Source organism: Rutilus rutilus (genome assembly GCF_951802725.1).
Source record: "Rutilus rutilus genome assembly, chromosome: 1".
Classification (NCBI taxonomy): domain Eukaryota; kingdom Metazoa; phylum Chordata; class Actinopteri; order Cypriniformes; family Leuciscidae; genus Rutilus; species Rutilus rutilus.
In genome coordinates this window covers 66,434,087-66,454,841 of record NC_140209.1, presented here as the reverse complement: position 1 = coordinate 66,454,841, position 20,755 = coordinate 66,434,087, and the positions used below count along the sequence as shown (strand labels likewise).

The following is a 20,755-nucleotide window of genomic DNA, read 5'->3' as shown; positions in this document are numbered from 1 at the left end:
GACGACCATTGACACCTTGCACAAGGAGGGCAAGACACAAAAGGTCATTGCTAAAGAGGTTGGCTGTTCACAGAGCTCTGTGTCCAAGCACATTAATAGCGAGGCGAAGGGAAAGAAAAGATGTGGTAGAAAAAAGTGTACAAGCAATAGGGATAACCGCACCCTGGAGAGGATAGTGAAACAAAACCCATTAAAAAATGTGGGGGAGATTTACAAAGAGTGGACTGCAGCTGGAGCCACCACGCACAGACGTATGCAAGACATGGGTTTCAGCTGTCGCATTCCTTGTGTCAAGCCACTCTTGAACAAGACACAGCGTCAGAAGCATCTCGCCTGGGCTAAAGACAAAAAGGACTGGACTGCTACTGAGTGGTCCAAAGTTATGTTCTATGATGAAAGTAAATTTTGCATTTCCTTTGGAAATCAAGGTCCCAGAGTCTGGAGGAAGAGAGGAGAGGCACAGAATACACGTTGCTTGAAGTCCAGTGTAAAGTTTCCATAGTCAGTGATGGTTTGGGGTGCCATGTCATCTGCTGGTCTTGGTCCAATGTGTTTTCTGATGTCCAAGGTGAACGCAGCCGTCTATCAGGAAGTTTTAGAGCAGATGCATTAGATGCAGATTTCATTTTCCAACAGGACTTGGCACCTGCACACAGTGCCAAAGCTACCAGTACCTGGTTTAACCCTCTGAGGTCGACAAACGCGCCGGCGCGTTTTGCTGGATTTTCTTCACATAGTAGTACAATAAACTTAAATTTCTCCGTCATTTATGGTCATACAGAAAAAAGAAATATGAAAAAAGAATCTGTGATATTTCTACTTTTGTATGTGTCCACTTACAATCGAATCAAAACATTGTGCTGTTGTAAAATAAAGAAAATAAACAGGGTGTGCTTTCTGCCTCTCCGTCGCGGTGAATTTTTTTTTCTTGAGCACGTCTATAAACTGAAACAAAACTCAGCGAATACTTGTCACACATTTATGACCCATATACCTTTATACACATTTAAGTGTGTACTTTTAAATGATTGGATTCAAACTGAAAACAAATATTCTCTGTTTAAGTAATTTGTATAAAACCAACAAGATGTCCAGCTTCTCACGCGCTTGCTAATTATTTTTAATTTGACCACGCCCACGCGCGCAAAAGAGATTCACATGCAAATCTCCACATGGAACGCGAACACGCTCATTACCTCAAAAACAAAGCACCAAAAAACTTCACAAGTCTCTGCTTTTCGTCGAGTTTGAAAGAAGTGCCGTGAGCTTACATTGGATTTACCTCAGAAGAAGAAGAACGCGATTTGAAGACAAGATAGATGTAAGGTAAGAAATTCTTACTTATTAGTTTATGTTATTGTTGCATAAACTTCACATTGCAGTTGAACTGTTGCTAGATATATGGTGAATATTATAATATTTAGACCCGTGTTTACTGTTACTGCGTTTGTGGATATCTGCTCAAACGTAGATATGTATAATATGGTAACCATAATGTTTCATATTTTGGAGCGAGCTCTGGTTTTGAATGTATCATATTTGGAGCGCGACCGAGTTTGAAAAGCAAAACGCACCAAACAAAGGCTTCATGTTTTTACTATTATCTCATTTCATATCATCATAACGAATGAAAACATTTGAAGTAACATATGATAATCAATATATTTTTCTCTAGTATAGTTGTTACTTGAAATCTTTTGGAAGATTTATAGGCTGCTATAGGTTATTGTTATTATTATTTTATGCAGCACTATGCAGTAGTTTGTACTGTTTGTAGTTTGTACTGTTTTTGCTTCACCATGTGACAGCAGCAAGCAGGCTCCTGATTGGTTAACGCGGCGCAAAGTTCAGGTTTTTCAACTCGGGTGTCAGACGCAAATTCGCGTCAAACGAGTGAATGCACAAAAAAGCACCAAATAAAATAATTCGCGCATAATGTGCCAGACGCTCAATTCGCCTCAATTTGTGTCATTCGGCGCTAAACGCCTCATTCGCACCGCAGGACCTTCAGACGCGCGTAAACGCGTCTTTGCATTGACTTAACATTGAAATCACTTGCGCCGGACGCTCTATTCACGTTTGGTGTGAACGCAGCATGAGAGCTAAGTGCTCAACTTGACAATCACAACAGTATACTCTGAGGGTGAGTACTAGGGATGGAGACACAAAGCTTCTTGAATCTTTTCTTTGATTTTTTCAGGAAAAGATTCGAAACATCAGCAATGTCGAAAACTGTGGTAGGTCAAATTTATAGCAGCCATAAACCAGAGTGTGCAGCGCCGTTGTTTTATCCATTAAGCACAAATAAAAGCCTGACAAGGCTAAATATTCAGTTTTCTGATAATATAATTGACATATTAAAGTGTGGCAGTAAATTAAATGTAACAATTATAATAATACTAATTATAATAATTCCAGCAGAGTTGTTGTCACGGTAGGATGAATGCAAAAAGGTGCGAGGACTCAAGTGCAGGATAATTGATATAATTTATTACAAAAGAAACATTAAACACAAAATAAAACCCACGATGGGGAAAAAATAACTTAATAACATCAGACAATGACACGAGCACATGGCCCAACATAACAAAACACCCATCTGTAGCACAAGACAGGACAGGCATGTGACCAGGGCGGAGACTTCCCCTCGGGTGGCCAGGGCGGAGACTTCCCCTCGGGCGGCCAGGGCGGAGACAACCCCTCGGGCGGCCAGGGCAGAGCAGACAGTCCATCGGGAGGCCAGGGCAGAGCAGACAGTCCATCGGGCGTCCACAGCGGAGAAGGTCCATCGGGCGGCCACGGCGGAGAAGACCCCTCGGGGGGCCACGGCGGAGAAGACCCCTCGGGCGGCCACGGCGGAGAAGACCCCTCGGGCGGCCATGGCGGAGAAGACCCCTCGAGTGGCCACGGCTCAGGCTCAGGAACAGACACCACCGGCTCAGGCTCAGGAACAGACACCACCGGCTCAGGCTCAGGAACAGACACCACCGGCTCAGGCTCAGGAACATACACCACCGGCTCAGGCTCAGGAACAGATCCCTCGGGCGGCCACGGCTCAGGCTCAGGAACAGACACCTCGGGCGACCACGGCTCAAGAACAGACACCACCGGCTCAGGCTCAGGAACAGACACCATTGGCTCAGGCTCAGGAACAGACACCACCGGCTCAGGCTCAGGAACAGACACCACCGGCTCAGGCTCAGGAACAGACACCACCGGCTCAGGCTCAGGAACATACACCACCGGCTCAGGCTCAGGAATAGACACCACCGGCTCAGGCTCAGGAACAGACACCACCGGCTCAGGAACAGACACAGGCTCGACGGCGGCCATCTTGTCAGGGGACACAGGCTCGGCAGGCGTGACGTGAACAGGCTCGGCAGCGGCCATCTTGTCCGAAGACACAGGCTCGGCAAACGTGACATGAACAGGCTCGGCGGCGGCCATCTTGTCAGAAGACACAGGCTCGGCAGGCATGACGTGAACAGGCTCGGCGGTGGCCATCTTGTCCGAAGACACAGGCTCAGGAACAGTCTCTGGATCGGCAGACGTCCTGTGCCTCCTCCATGCCTGCAGTACCGCCACTGCATAAAAAAGGAAGACCACTCTCTTGGCCGTGGCAGGACTGATGGTGGGCAGCTCCGAGACGATCTCAGGGATGACAGCGGGCTGCTCGGAGGGGATGGCCTCCGGGACAACAGTGGGCTGTTCGGAGGGGATGGCCTCCAGGACGACAGCGGGCTGCTCGGGGGGCGGCCTCCGGGACGACAGCAGGCTGCTCGGGGGGTGGGGGGGGGGTGGTCTCCGGGACGACAGCGGGCTGCTCGGAGGGGACAGCCTCCGGGCCATTGGGGAGGCAGGAAGTCTTCCTCCTCCCCCTCCGCCTCCAGACCACCGAACCCGGGACCACCGGAACTGGGACCACCGGAACAGTATTTCGTAAATCCACAGATAAGAATAATTTTTTACATTCTAAAAGTTACCACCCTCCATCTATGAAAAAAAGCCTCCCGTATAGTCAGTTTTTGCGTATAAGAAGGATTTGTAGTACTGATGAAGAATTTGAAAACCAGGAGAAAGTAGTATATAACCGGTTCCTTTCAAAAGGTTACGATAATATGAATCTCGACTCGAGTTTGGACAGGGTACGTGGCATTGAACGTGAATCACTTTTTAAGAAAAAAAACGCCATTTCAGATAATCGAGTTGTCTTATCTACGACATTTTCTCCCCTTTCGGGTAAGATCAAATCAATAGTGAATAAACATTGGTATATTTTATCTAGTGACACACAGATCGGTCAGTCTTTTCAAAACCCTCCGCTTTTTGCTTATAAGAGATCGCGTAATTTGAGAGATATTCTGGTTAGAGCTGATTCTTACACTCCGCCTACCAATTGGCTTACAGCCCTTGATCCGGGCAATTTCCCTTGTAGGAGTTGCATTAATTGTAATGCGATGATTATGGGAAATTCCTTTTCACATCCACGGACCGGCAAGATATTCTCTGTGAGAGGGAGAATTACTTGCCGTACGTCCTTTGTTGTTTACTTGCTCAAATGCCCATGTGGGCTTTGTTATGTTGGTAAAACAAAAAGAGAGTTAAGAACAAGATTACACGAACACAAAAGTAACATACGCAATCACGATATTAAGTCACCCGTGGCGAGACATTTTAATGAGTTTGGACATGATATCTGTACTTTGAAATTTCAAGGCATCGAGTTAGTTAAACCTTTTCAACGGGGTGGAGATAGGGAGCGCTACCTTCTTCAACGAGAATCTTCCAATGGTTTAAATGAAGAATTGTCTGATGAAGGGCTTGGGCCCGAAACGTTACACGTGGTGAGCAATCATTAAAATCGCTAAGGAGCATTTTCTGGTGTGCGGACTCATTGTTTACCTTTGCAACTACTTGTCTGCCCAGCACCCAGTTTTATTGTTTTGGATGTGCGTGCTGTACCTTTGAACTCTATTAAATGAAGAATTGCCTTGCAATTATTATTAATTTATTATTTTTTTTTTTTTTGTAAAATCCATGTATTTTGATATTAATTTGTTTATATTTATTTATTTATTTTATTTATTTATTTTTTGTTTTTACGAAAATACTTATTTGCAGCTGTATCATACAAATAAATAGTTAAAAAATCATATATTGTGATTTCTGGATTTTTTTTTTTTTTTTAGATCATGTCTCTCACAGTGGACATGCATCTACGATGACAATTTCAGACTCCTCCATGATTTCCAAGTGGGAGAACTTGCAAAATAGCAGGGTGTTCAAATACTTATTTTCCTCACTGTAAAACTTTTAAGTACCTCAAAATGTTCAGTTGACAGTTTGGATTCTTCAGTCCAGCACAGAGCACCTTCACTCCTGAATCCTGCAGATCATTGTTACTCAGGTCCAGCTCTCTCAGGGAGGAGTTTGATGACTGTAGAACTGAAGCCACAGTTTCACAGTGCTGATCAGTGAGATTACAGGATGTTAATCTGAAAAGAGAGAGGACTCTTGTTAAAAGGTTATGATCAGTCAAGAGGTTGTTAATAATGGAGAAGCTTTTGCGTACTGGAGAGACGTTGGAGAGCGGGAAGGCCTGGGTTGCACTTTTATTTTACATTACATGCCCTTACATGTTCTTACAGTGTAATTACTTTAGAAAGTACTGGGCAATAGAAGGTAACTGCATGGGTTAAGGTTAGGTTTAGGGGTAGGTTCATGGTTGGTACCTAGTTAGTACCTAGTTATTGTAATTACTATTACTAGTACATAATGCCCGTGCAAAATCAGTTTTTGTGTGTGTTTTTAGTAATTGTTGGTTTGGTGTGTTTGAGTGCTCATTGTTACAATTACACAGCAAAAGTTCAGTGAAATTATTTTTATTTGTGCATGGTAGAATGCACACAGTGAACTGAAAAAGCTATGCTTGAGCAAACAGTTTGTGAAAAGGCAACTACAAATGATGCCCGTGAAAAAGACTGTGAACGCATTGAATAGGATATGTTTAGTTGGTGAATAGCATAGGCTACTATTACACAGTAGAGTAGCGATAACGTTAAGCGCACCAGAATGAAATATAATATCCAGAAGTAAACAGCATAGCTGACTTATAGATTCAGTTAACATCCACAAATGAATAAGCTCGTCGATTCAGGGAGCAGTGCAAAGTGCCCGTGCAAAATCAGATTTTGTGAGCTGATCGGCGTCAAAAAAGTTTAGGAGATATTTCTTAGCATTGGCTGATTTCAGTTTCAATATGCTAAAAAATTACTTTTATATTGATTCAATGGATTAATTGCATTTTGGAAAAAAAGTGTCATGAATTTATTGCATTTTTGGGGAAAAAATATTCAGTTTTTATAAAAAATCTTTGAAAACCAAAATCTGGATTTGAATATTCTTTGAATGATACAACTCTCTAATGTCAGAATGTTTATTTTTAAACCACAACCTTCTAAGTTCTTCTTTTACTGATATTTTTAACAATATCTTAAGCATTTCTCATCCAAACGTCAAACTTGGCACTGCACTTATTCGTGCCCATAGCGAGACACCTGTCAAGTTTGAAATCCATCGGACTAACGGTTCGAGAGATATGCGGTTAACAGACACACACACAGACAGACAGACAGACAGACAGACAGACATACAGAAACACAGACAGACAGACAGACGTTCCTGTAATTTATAGATAGACTAGTGCAAAATGCCCGTGCAAAATCAGTTTTTGAGTGTGTTTTTAGTAGCCTAATTGTTGGTTTGATGTGTTTGAGTGCTCATTGTTACAATTACACAGCAAAAGTTCAGTGACATTTTTTATGTGCATGGTAGAAAGCACAAAGTGAACTCTGAGAAAACGCTATGCTTGAGCAAACAGTTTGTGAATAGGCTGATGCCCGTGCAAAGTGCCCGTGCAAAATCAGTTTTTGTGAGCTGATCGCCATCAAAAAAGTTCAGGAGATATTTCTTAGCCATGGCTGATTTCAACAGTTTCAATATAAAAAAAATAACTTTTATATTGATTCAATGGATTAATTGCATTTTGAAAAAAAAAGTGTCATGAATTTACTGCATTTGTGGGGAAAATAATCCATTTTTATAATAAATCTTTGAAAATCAAAATTGGATTTGATTTTTTTTATGTTATTATAACCTAAAGATGCTATGTGAAAGTTTGAAACAGAAAATAGTGGTTTTCATCTTGTCACTTTCTTGGTAAAGAAAACACATTTTACTCAACTGAATCAAAATGGATTTATCATGGATTTATCACATTTTGGAAACAAACTATAATATTCAAAAGTAAACAGTGTAGCAGACAGAGTGTTAGAATGTTTATTTTTAAACCACAACCTTCTAAGTGCTTCTTTTACTGTTATTTTTAACGATATCTTTTGCATTTCTCATCCAAACAACGTCAAACTTGGCACTGCACTTAATCGTGCCCGTAGCAAGACACCTGTCGAGTTCTGTATCGGACTAACGGTTCGAGAGATATGCGGTTAACAGACACACACACCGACAGACAGACAGACATTCCTGTAATTTATAGATAGATAACATATGAATTAGTTTATGTAATAAGTACATAGTATGTACAAGAGGAAAAGGACTCTAAGATAAAGTGCTACCAAGGCCTGAAAACAGATGCCGAGGTTGCTTTGTTTCTGCTCGATATGCAAATAGAAAAAACATTGTTTTTTTGCAGTTTAAAGAACCAAGGTATTATGTTGTTGTTGCTGAAGCACAGCCGTTTCATCCATTTTTACTCAAACTGTCTGATGCACCAGCTGTTAGATGTTGCGTGTGTACGGTAACCAGATTTCTCTTGGCGGCATACAAGATGGGATGGACAGGCAACCTCACATTTATTTAACATCTTCTGTTGTTTGATTGACATTAATGACACAGACTGCTGTATTCTAGGCTGCTGTCACTTTAAGACTGAATGCTTCTAATATACTGACACATATCTGGTTTTAACCCAGCTGTTTATGTTCACTTGAGACATAATTGACTGTATTTACGTGAGATACGTGGCTTATAAAGGCTAAATCTTACTAACCACTTTTGCTAAATGGGTTAATCCTCTGGGGTCTGAGGTGTTTTCTGGGCCCTGGAGGTGTTCTGACATGCTCTGACATTTGTGCTTATTTCTGTTACTTGTGACATTTTCATGGCTAAAGTCTGATTACACTGTATTCAGCACAAACTCTGCTACAATAATATGTCAGCAGCATGTATGTAAAAGTTTGTAGTTTTGAGATAATGACGTTTATGCGTGGTTTGTGAAAAAATGTGGTTTGTGCAGACAACTTCAATGTTTCTGACGAGAGTTTTAGTGAGAGTGCAGAACGCGGTAAGTAAGTGATGGCTTAAAGGGGGGTGAAATGCTATTTTATGCATACTGAGTTTTTTACACTGTTAAAGAGTTGGATTCCCATGCTAAACATGGACAAAGTTTTAAAAATTAAGTTGTACGTTTGATGGAGTATTTCTGTACCAAAAATACTCCTTCCGGTTTGGTCACAAGTTTCGGAAAGTTTTTTTTCGAGTATGGGCAGTATGGGTATGACGTCAGATGTTGCGGAATTTCCTTATACGGGTCCTAACTTAAGGGCACTTCTCTCAGAAGGGTGCGCGCGCACCCGTAGACCAGAGCGAGAGAGCGAAAGCAGTACGCCCATCAAAGCACTGTGCTCGGCTTTAGGGAAGTATTTGCCAGATTTGCAGATCTAATGCTTAAAGCTGCCGTCGGCAACATTTTTTTGATCAAATTCAGTGAACTTGACACTATAATCCGACAGAACAACATGAATAAGGAGGTTTTAGAAAAAAACCCGAGCTTCTAACTCCACCTGGAGCGTGTTATTTGTTTTGCAAAAATCCACCGTTAACAAGGAGAAACGTGCAGTCACATGCTCAAACAATCAACAACGTCGCTCTAGAGGTGCGTTGTGGACTGCGAAGTGGACTTCACAGGGTATTCCGCCATCTTAAGTGAGATTCCAATCCGAAGGGAGCGAACATGTTCAGTTCGAAGGGCACTGCACACGGCATAGGGAATAAGGGAACATCGATACATCACTTCACAGGAAGTGTAGAGCGATGATCACCCAACTGTAATTTCGCGCACCAGTCATCACCAGTCAGAACGATCATAACTAACGATGGAGGAGTTTACGTATGTGTGTAAGTATTCATACATTTCGCATTGTTATACAAATGACAGTATTTTTAATGGTTATTGTTGTGAATATTACATATACTATTTTTGATGATTATAATTTACCTCAGTGAATGCAGCCAGCTTAGCTAGTTTGTGAAGTAAAGTGATTTTATTTTATGTAGTTGTAAAATAGTGCAATATACTGTAATTGTAAATATATAATATAATAATAAAAATTAAAATATGAATGTAGTCCTATATATATTTATGTTTTATCATAATCTGCGCGACCCCGTCGTTGACTTTGATGACATTTGCAGGGCGTTTCAATTGAGCGGTTATTGTCAGTGAAGTCCACTTCAACTGATATACCATGCTCAGGGAGTAGGGGAGCAGTGAACACTGCGTATGGACCCTGTCGAATGGAACGCACCTTAGATGTGTAAAAACAAGTGGAAAGCGGGCGCGCCGCTCTCTCCTTTCCACAAGCGCTTGCTGTCCCGTGGCGTCTGTCGTTGCTATGCAACCATGAACTGTGCTCTCCATGATGACAAGGAAGTATCAGCAAAAGATTAATTTCTAGCCCTTGCATTAGCTTTACTACTAGATATATTTATGGAGATGAAGAATAATAAGGGGCCCTGTACAGCTATGATCAGCTGTTCGGCCGAGCATTCAATGTTGTTACGCTGCAAGCTGATGAGTTGGTTCGTTGCTGCCGCGCTCTATCACTCGCACACCATAAAGAGCTGAGCTCTTTTTGAGCTCAAATTGTTTTTTAATGTTTCAATTTCGTGATTAAAATGACATAATTTGGAAGCGGATCATTTCTTCACAAACAGCTCATTATGACTCAATGTTAGAATGCTGCACCTACACTCGATAGTGTGAATAAGATCAGCGCAACGCAGACCACTGCATTGACAGCGTGAAACATAGGATCTGTCTACGGCCAGGGCTCAGCGGAAGACAGAAAATGCCGGTCCAGCGGTGATTGACGAATTAAATTCGAAAATAAAAGACAGTTTGACATCTTTTTTCTCGCATCTGTGAATTTATTTTTTAATAATTTGCTCTGAGATGAAGCAAATATATTTATGCGGGAATTTCTCGCACTATAAAAGCTAACCTTGCGGGAATGGTTTAAATTATGCGCAATCCCCACATTCCCGCACTGAAATTCAAGCCCTGAAATGGCAGCGGGATGTGTAACTCTAGCATATAGCGCATATGTCATATAATGTTAGGCAAGGCCAAACAGCATTCCCCATGTTGTTGCGATTGCATCGCTAGAGTAAGCTAATAGTGAAACTGATAGCGTTTTTCATTTAATTACAATATGAGAACTGACGGTAGGCTATAAAAATCAGCATTTCTGTGTAGGTGATGACAACCATCTTGACAGCAGCAATTACGGTAGACCTTAATTTGAGATAGTAAATTTGTTCCTAATCAAAGGGAACACTCAACCACAGAACAGCTGGGTGAGTTTTGTATTGGCTTATTGGATACAGTAAATTAAGACTGTCAACTTCTTTTCAATAGGTTACTATTTCATCACCCAAAACACTCCCACTCTCTGCTGTATATTCATAACCAAATATTTTAAAACCAACAAGCCACATAAATAATGCCATTGGCACTAGTCTACATTGCAGACATGTCTCTTAATGCACATAACTTTTCACCTTTTTGCACAATCTTGAAAAAAGTACTATTGTTGAAATTCTCAGATCAAGCAAACTTCAACGCACCCTTATCCACTACCTGCTAACGTTAGTGAACCGCACCCGAGCAAGCACACTTCGCAGTTCCTCCGGAAATGCATTTTTCTAGTTTAAAAGTGTGATTTCTAGAAAAAAAAATATATAATTATATATTTTTCTAAAAATGCTTAATCCTTATCCAGCAAATTATGAACAATGGAAACGTAATGTAAATTCATTGGCTGAAAAGACTGTAATTGCTAAAGAACATTAAGCTTTTAAAACTTCAGAAATTTATTTACTTGGATTTCAATTATAATTACAAATTAAAATAATTATTTTAAATATTTTAATCTGTAGACACTTCAAATTTATGTAGATAAAAAAAGCCATTACAGTGCATTTAGCTAAACTATTAGCCTACATTAGAGGTATTATGTTCCTATTCCAATTCAGATGATATTATGTTCATATTCTCACACTCACAGAGCTTTTCTGCAGTTCCTCAGAGCAGGTAACAGTCTCCTTAGACCCTCTCGACCCTGGGGCGATTGGATGTTGTACTTTTTAAAGTCAAACTCATCCATCACCTTTTCTGACATCAGGATCATGTTTGCCAAAATTGAACATTGTGCAAGAGAAAGTTTTTTGTTATTTGTTTCAGATTGTAAAAATGCCTGCATTTCTTCAACAAGAGAACTATCCTTCATCTCAATCAAGCAGTGACACAGATTCATCCATCTTTCAGGACTAACATTGTCTTTTGGATTTTCTGTGTTTTCGTGTTTTTTAAGGTTTTGGATTATTTTCTTGCTGCTCTCTGGGTTGTTCTCTGGGTGAATCAGCAGATCCTTTAAGAGTCTCTGATTGGACTCCAGCGAGATGCCATGAAGGAATCGAAGGAAAAGATCCAGGTGTCCATTTTTACTCAACAAAGCTTTATTCGTTGCTTCATTCAGAAACACATCCAGAGGAACAGTTCCACACTGAGATCTGGACTTTCCTTTCAGGAACATTTTCATAACTTCACTGTTCTTGTGTAAATAACAGACAAACACATACAGTGCTGCAAAAAACTCCTGAAAGCTCAGATGTACAAAGCTGTAAACCTTCCTGTGATAAATCACAGATTCCTCCCTAAAGATCTCAGTGCAAATCCCAGAATACACTGAAGCGTCAGTGACGTCTATGCCGCTCTCAATCAGGTCCTCCTCATAGAACATCACATTGCCCTTCATCAGCTGATTGAAAGCCAGTTCAGCAAGTGTCATAATCACTTCTCTGTTGGACTGCAGGAGTTTCTCTGGATCTCTCTCTTCATACTTCTGGTTCCTCATACTAGTTTGAATGAGGAGGAAGTGTATGTACATTTCAGTCAGAGTTTGAGGGATTTCTGCACTGAGATCTTTTTTCAGGATGTTTTGAAGCACAGTGGCTGAGATCCAGCAGAAGACGGGTATGTGGCACATGATGTGGAGGCTTCTTGCTCTTCTGATGTGTGAGATGATTCTGCTGGCTTGATCCTCATCACTGATTCTCTTTCTGAAATATTCCTCCTTCTGAGGGTCATTGAATCCCTGAATTTCTGTCACACGGTTGATGTATTTGGAGGGGATCTGATTGGCTGCTGCTGGTCTGGTGGTGATCCAGATGAGAGCAGAGGGAAGCAGATCTCCTTTCATGAGGTTTGACATCAACACACCCACTGATGAAGACTCAGTCACATCAGAAACTTTCTCACTGTCTGAAAACATCAGTGTAATTCTGCTCTCATCCAGACCATCAAAGATGAACACAACTGTACATTCATCATAAATCTTTGAGTCCAGATCTTGAAGTTCAGGATGAAAGTCCAGCAGAAGTCTGTGAAGACTGTACTGATGATCTTTAATCAAGTTCAGCTCTCTAAATGGAAGAACAAACATGAAATCTACATCCTGATTGGCTTTTCCCTCGGCCCAGTCCAGAATGAACTTCTGCACAGAGACGGTTTTTCCAATTCCAGCGATGCCTTTAGTAAGAACAGTCTTGATTTTGTCTTTCTTCTCTCTTCTCTTCTCCTCATATCCTAGTTCAGGTGAAGGATCAAAGATGTCATTGCAGTTGATTGGAGTGTCTTGGAGTGTCTTGTATCTTTTATCCATCTGTAGCACCTCATGTTCTTCATTCACCCCTTCACTCTCTCCCTCTATGATGTACAGCTGTGTGTAAATCCTGTTCAGGAGGGTCTGATTCTCCTGTAGTTTGATTCCCTCAAATAAGTTCTCATACTTGTACTTCATGCTGTTTTTGTGCTGGTCTTTGACTCTCTGCAGATCATCATGCACTGGCTGGTGAGAATCGAGCTGCAGGGCTGCTTCTGTGTCATGATGACTGATGTGTTTCTGACAGGAGGAGGATGTGCTGGTCTGACAGGACACATCTCTGTTCTGGTCAGCTCTCACACCACTGAAAACACATTAAGATGAACAGAGACACAAAAACCTCTGTTAAAATAAATATAAAAATCATACTACATGTAGAAACTGTCTTCCTAATATCACACATTGAGATCCTCAAGGTTCTGTTCCCGCACAGATTTTGTTTACCCATGTTTCCAACAAACTTAATTAATTATGCACATCAGGCATTCGGGGGCAGATTATGACCTGCATATTAAAAGTAATGAGACATCAATATTTCAGAAGTCAAAATGTTCAACAAAAAGAGAAAGGCGGCTAAAATTCTTGACCAGATTTACCAGAAACCATTATTTTAAAATATCACAGAATATATATATATATATATATATATATCATTTTTTAAAGGATCTCCTTCAAAGCTTTCAGAATCTTTAGTTTTTAAATAATTTTGCTGTGTTTGTAATGACAGTATATTATTAAACAAAAATGCATTTCCTTTATTTATTAAAATAAACAGAACTAAAGTGATTGTCTTGAACAAGTACTAGATATTGTGCAAAACACATTACTTTACTGCTAAAGTATTTGTATCAATACTGTTGACCTTTTGCCCCATCCTGGTGAGTCTTTCAAATCTTATAACTGTATGAGGCAGCAATAAGGTTTTTTTTATTTTTATTTTTTTACCCAGACTCTGGATAGTCAGGGGTAAAAGACTTAAAGGTTATTGACGCCTCATACATGTATAAGATTTTTTACCAAAACAAACCACTTTAATGATTTATTTTTTCCCACAAAATTCATTGATCCATCAATATTCAATAAAACCATGTATTTTTTCTGCAATCATATTCTATGAATAAAGAGCAAATGGCTCTGAATAGAGAGTGAGATTCCAGAGGCAGCCAGAAAAACATACTCAGTTAATATTAGATCAATACTATTATTAAAACTACACCTGCAGACCTGAGTTCACCTTCACTGCACCACAGTTTGACAGTGTTTAGACCCTCAACATAACAATAATCTCAGACAGCAGCGTTTGATCAATATCATCGGCCTAGAGAAGTTTTAGATGCTGCTCTGATCAGACTCTTCACTGATAGCCACATCATTCCTCTGAACCTTAAATAACATTGGCATTAATCAAAATAATTATGCTGTTTTGTGCATATATGATACATACATCTTCTGATAAGCTGCTTTTAAACAGTTTATATTCTAAAAAGTGCTAAACAAATAAACTGTGGTAACTATTTTGATGGTTCACTTTAGACATTCTACTAACCAGAAGTTACTTTGCAACAACATGTGAACTACAAGTCATTAGAGTATGAGTAGACTGTTTAATATCTGCTAAGACTTTATTTTGATGACATTTTACTGACTAGAAGCAACTTTACAATTACATGTCAACTTATTCTACTAACCCAAACTCTAACACCTTACCCTAACCTAACAGTCTACTTACAGTCTTCTTACAGTCTAATAATACTCTAATGAGAGTTAGTTGACATGTAGTTGCGATTTACTTATAGTCAGTAGAACATCTAAAGGCACTTTTCCACTGCGTGTTTCGACTCGGCACGACTGGGCTCAGCCCGGCTCTCTTTATTTTTGGCTCGGTTTGCTTTTCCACTGCAGTTTAGCACCGCTTCTAAGTGATCATAGGCGCCGATCTCATGGTCAAGTACCCACAGAAAAATACAAGATATATTGTATTGATTTTTATGGTGACGCATTGCTGCCACATACATATTATTTTTTCCCCTCAATTATGTCGTAATAACGAGATCTTATGTCGTTTTAACAACATCTTTTCTCATAATAACAAGATCTTATGTCGTTTTAACGACATCTTTTCTCGTAATAACGAGATCTTATGTCGTTAAAACGACATCTTTTTCTCGTAATAACGAGATCTTATGTCGTTAAAACAACATCTTTTTCTCGTAATAACGAGATGTTATGTCATTAAAACAACATCTTTTTTTGCCCTTATAAGGGCATGTGTAGTCATGTACAAAATATGCCTTTATCCACATAAAATTGACAGCCTATCGCGCCTTTATCACATGTTCAAAAAGCTTAAGCAAATAGTAGCAGCCCCCAATCATGCAAAATTAATCAATGAGGCTCTTTTTGAAAATATATTTTAAATAGGCCTGTAAGTTTTTTTTTAATATATTATAGCCTATATAAGATTTATTTTTGTTAATAGGCTATATCTTAATTCATTACCTAGAGATAGAATTAACCAAAAAGTAGTCAAAACACATCTAAAAGAAAATTTTACAACATTGTGTTCTTATTTTGCTTAATTAATGAAATGTCAATCTTCGTCTTTATAACAAAAGATACAATACAATACAAAAATCTTCAAGATACAGCCTACAATCTTCACATGTATAACGGATTGTCACCTTATAAACAGTCCTTTGTGTGGTGGAATAAGCAATGCTATATAGAAATATATGGTTAGTATCTTAATTTAAATTTTATTTTATTATTTTATTAGTTCATTAATTATGCTAACTCAGCTAATTAAATGTGTAGAGCTGGATACTAATTACTAATGAAATAATGTCAAATATTAAATGTAGGCTATTGATTAGATTTGCCATAGACTAAAGGATTTTTCTAGACTAGTCATTCATTTAAGCAATTAGGACTAATCGCACATTTATATTCAATCCTGGGTGAATGTAAGCTATAGCCTAGCCTATATTCCGCTCAAGCGCATGCATAAAACTTGCCGCAAAGCACCGGCAAAAGTAGGCTAATGATATAATAAATTTATCTGAAAAAAATAACAAAGCATTTTAATTGTTTATTAATTAACTAGTCTCAAGTTATTTTATTATTTAATAGTTATTTTTTAGCTAAGTGCTTACTGTAAACAGGTATTTAATTATTTTATGTAGTGAAACGCTACGGATCAATAGATATCAGCTGACTCGCGACAACACTCATGGAAAGAATGTGCTTTTGTTTGGTTGGTAACATAGGCGTAACTTGCGGGTGGGACATGTCCTCACCACTTTTTGTGTATGGAGTGTGGGCACCGACAGAAACATAAATCAGTGCCTATGGGTGGGATTATATATATATATATATATATATATATATATATATATATATATATATTTGGAAGATACATTCAAAATGCAGTTAGCTTCTGTGTACGGATCTACAATGCATGGCATAAAATGTGGTTAATAGTCGATAATTTGACGCGCTTCCGTGTCACAGTGTCTGTTATCAGCGGATTCTGTTCATGTGTGTAAACCTATATACAGTTAGGGTGATAGAAGATTTTGGGCATATTGCCCATTAAACCTCTTGCGTATTGTTTGGTCACACCACAAGGTGTCACTGTGGCCTCAAAGCTTCAGCACTGCCACTCTGAGCTTGATTGCTATGTCTGAGGTAAAACACGCCACCCTCATTAGCATACAGAGCAATAAATGTATAAATAGATACATAAATAAATGTGAAAATAAATAAAAGTGAAAATAAATAAATGCATAAATAAATAAATGAAAAAAATAAATAAATGTGGAAAAAATATATTATTATCCATAACTAAGGAAAAAAAACTATAGTCATTAATTTTTGTTTTTACATTTCTTCGCATATTTAATTATGTATTTATTTATATATTATTAAGCCAGGTTTGGCATTCCATACTTATTATCACATTTATTTATCTATTTATTTATTCATTTATCTATTAATTTATTTATTCATTTTTAATATCTGCAGGTTTTGTCCTCCATATGTTATCATCATCATCATCATTATTTATTTGTAGAGCACATTTAAAAACAACCCATGGTTGACCAAAGTGCTGAACAGGACAAAATAATCAATACAAGGATATAGTAAAATTGCAAGAACAGTCAATATGATTACAAGCATACTAGAATAAATAACACATTGAATATAATACAATTACAGGTTAGGAAAATAGATTAAGGATCAGCATTAAGAAAGTGTCTTTTAAGCTTAGATTTGAAAGTGGCAACTGATGTCTCTAATCTAATTGATAATGGTAGGCTATTCCATAATTTGGGGCCTGCTATTTCAAAGGCTCGGTCACCTCGATGTTTCAGTCTCGATCGATGTACAGAGAGCAATCCAAGGTTACTAGACCTAAGTGACCTGGGTGGGTTGTGGTAGTGTATTAGGTCCGATAGGTACCCCGGTGCTAGGCCGTGTAAGGATTTAAAAAACAAAAATTAAGATTTTGAACTCTATTCTCTTTCTGACTGGTATCCAATTTAGAGAGGTTAGGATAGGCGTAATGTGATCGAACTTTCGACTACCAGTCAACAGCCTAGCGGCAGCATTTTGTACTAATTGAAGGCGCGCAATTGATGATTGATTAGCTCCAAAGTAAAGTGAATTACAATATTCTAGTCGCGAAGTGATAAACGCATGAATGACTATTTCGAAATTCTTAGGAGAGAGAAAAGGTTTTACTTTTGCAAGACGCCGTAAATGAAAGAAACAGGATTTAACAACAGAATTAATTTGTTGATCAAACTTAAGGCCTGAATCGAACAGGAAACCTAGATTTTTTGCTGATGAGGTAACATGAGGATTTAACTCATCAAGATCTAAAGTACCGGAGACGTAGCAATCATTTGGTCCAAACAATATTACTTCCGTTTTGTTTTCATTGAGAGCTAAAAAATTTTGTGTAAGCCATAGCTTCACTTCCTGAAAACATGCAAGAAGGACTTCTAAAGAGCTTGAGTTGTTTTGCTTAAAAGGAAAGTACAATTGGGTGTCGTCGGCATATAAATGAAATGACACTCCGTGTTTAGAAAAAATAGAACCCAATGGTAACAGATAAAGAGAGAATATATCGGAGCTAGAATGGATCCCTGTGGTACACCGCAGGAAAGATGTGCTGCTGAGGAAGTGCAATTTTCAATGCATACAGAGAATGTTCTATTAATTAAAAAAGACTGAAACCAATTTAAAACGGTGCCATGAATGCCTAAATTCTTCAGTCGAGAAATAAGGGTTGAGTGATCAACCATATCGAAGGCAGAGCTCAGATCTAAGAGGACCAGGGCAACAGCACTCCCAGTATCTGTAGCCATCATAATATCATTAGTAACTTTCAGTAAAGCGGATTCAGTGCTGTGCAGTTTCCTAAATCCTGACTGGGAAGTATCATATAATGAATTTGTACTCATGTAGGAATGTAATTGATTGAGAACAACCTTTTCCAGGATTTTCGAAATAAATGGAAGATTAGAGATAGGTCTGAAGTTACTTAAATCAGATGTATCGAGATTAGGTTTTTTCAATAGGGGAGTGACTGTGGCATGTTTTAGGCAATCTGGTACCGTACCAGTATTCAAACAAAAATTAATAAAAAATAGGAGATCAGGCCCTATGACATCAATAATTTGCTTAAAAAAGTGTGACGGAATAGTATCATTTGGACAAGAGGTAGGTTTTAGATGTTCAACAATGTCTTTGCAGGTAGTTAACGAAATTGGATCAAACATTCTCCAAGTAGATGGGCACCTAGGCACTTCAGGGAAAACAGGAGAGCTCTGCGTTGTTTGAGGTCTTAACCTTATTGTCTTTGTGATAAAAAAAGATGAAAAATTTTCACATAAAAAATCAGACACATCAGGGAAAGTATCAACCACAGGGTTTAAAACAGAGTCAATGGTGGAAAATAAAATTCTTGGTCTATGCTGATTTTTGGAGATAATTTCAGCAAGGTATTTTGATTTGGCAGACTTGACAGCTTTCTGGTAAACATGAAGAGATTCTCTCAAGACATCATATGACACCTGCAGTCGATCCTTGAGCCATTTGCGTTCTGCTCGTCTACAATTTTGTCGGAGTGAGCGGATAGAGTCATTAAACCAAGGTGAACATTTTTTTATAGAGCGTTTATATTTTAAAGGAGCAATGATATTAACAATGTCCAAGCAGGTATTATTAAATGAACTTAGACATGCGTCAGCGTCCGGGGATTCAGAGATTCAGGGGATTCAGTTATTGACAGTTTTTAGAGGTGATGAACCAATATAATATCTTGACCCAGACAGCCCTGAACTTCATGATACTCACACAGGGTCAGAGGTCACAGCAGGTCCATCACTGAGATCAAGGGGCTTACGCATGGAGTGGTTACTCTTCATGGACACACAACTGGATACTGGAGATGGTCCATCACTGAATTTAGGGGGCTCACCCATGGAGTTGTTACTCTTCATGGACACACAGCTGGATACTGGAGATGGTCCATCACTGAATTTAGGGGGATAACGCATGGAGTTGTTACTCTTCATAGACACACAGCTGAATACTGGAGATGCTGCTCTCTGAGTGTGCACAGACGCCTCCTCCTCTCTCTCCTCACACACAGTCATTTTACAGGTCCGGTTCTCCTCCTCTCTCTCCTCACACACACTCATTTTACAGGTTTGGTTCTCCTCCTCTCTCTCCTCACACACACTCATTTTACAGGTACGGTTCTCCTCCTCTCTCTCTCTTTATTCACACTCATTTTACAGGAAGTTTGCTCCTTCTCTTCCTCCTTGATGAGAGACTTGATTCCAGACCTGTATGTGGACACAGAGAACATGCACAAAACACAACTGAATTTTGACACATTTTATTTAAATGGAATTTAATTCACTATAACTTAAAGGTCCCGTATTATGCCCCTTTTCACAAGATGTAAAATAAGTCTCTGATGTCCCCAGAGTGTGTATGTGAAGTTTCAGCTCAAAATACCCAACAGATAATTTTTTACAGCATGTTTAAATTGTCATTTTTTGGGGCACAGAAAAACAAGCTGTTCCCTTTCGTTGTCACTCCGAGTTACGTCGGATGACGACGAATGGGGTTTCACTTAGAAAGCCTCTCACCTTCGAGTATACAAAACGAGCCAATGACAATGAAATGTCATGGGTCTGCGGAATTTGCATAGCGTATCTCCGCCCCACGCCGGGGGTATATAAGGAAGAACGCCGGCAACATGCAGATATGTTTTCGCTTCGGAGCCAAGAGTTTTCTTCACTCCTACAAGCCATTCTGTATCATCTTCACTCTATGAGACGAGCGGCTCTTCAGTGTGTTTGTGTGACGACGTGTTCCAGCGAGATCGCATTGCCTGCTGCTGATCTGTGCAGTGATCTGCCGACAGCGAGTGTGTTTCTCCCTGGGCGCTTCAGCACACTGCTGAGCTTTTCCTCTCTCTAAAAGAGCTGCACGCGGCACGTCTTTTTCAAGACGGTTCGCCCGTGTATTTCTGGATGTGGGCGCGTGACTCATCTGTTTAACGGTCGCGAGCGCTGTTTTGCGTGTTGGGCTTAATCACGCTCGGCAGCGCTCGTGGATGAGTCATGTTTTCATTGCGGGAACATGACCATCGCGATGTTTATAGATCGAGACTCAATGATCTCTGTGTGAGAGTCCCCTCTGCCACACCCCAA

At 39.4% G+C, this 20,755-nt stretch overlaps 1 protein-coding gene across 1 annotated transcript in view; it reads right to left on the bottom strand.

Annotated features, from left to right (window-relative positions):
• The window catches only part of LOC311305088 (NACHT, LRR and PYD domains-containing protein 3-like), a 39,404-nt gene extending 19,658 nt beyond the window's left edge, over positions 1–19,746 (bottom strand). The window contains exons 1-3 of the mRNA XM_084432571.1: positions 19,386–19,746; positions 11,365–13,326; positions 5,322–5,495 (exon numbers count right to left, since the gene is read on the bottom strand). Of these exons, the coding sequence (XP_084288697.1) occupies positions 5,322–5,495; positions 11,365–13,326; positions 19,386–19,732 (2,483 nt within the window). The 5' untranslated portion in view covers positions 19,733–19,746. The remainder of the gene's footprint in view (positions 1–5,321; positions 5,496–11,364; positions 13,327–19,385) is intronic.
• Positions 19,747–20,755: the final 1,009 nt, after the last annotated feature.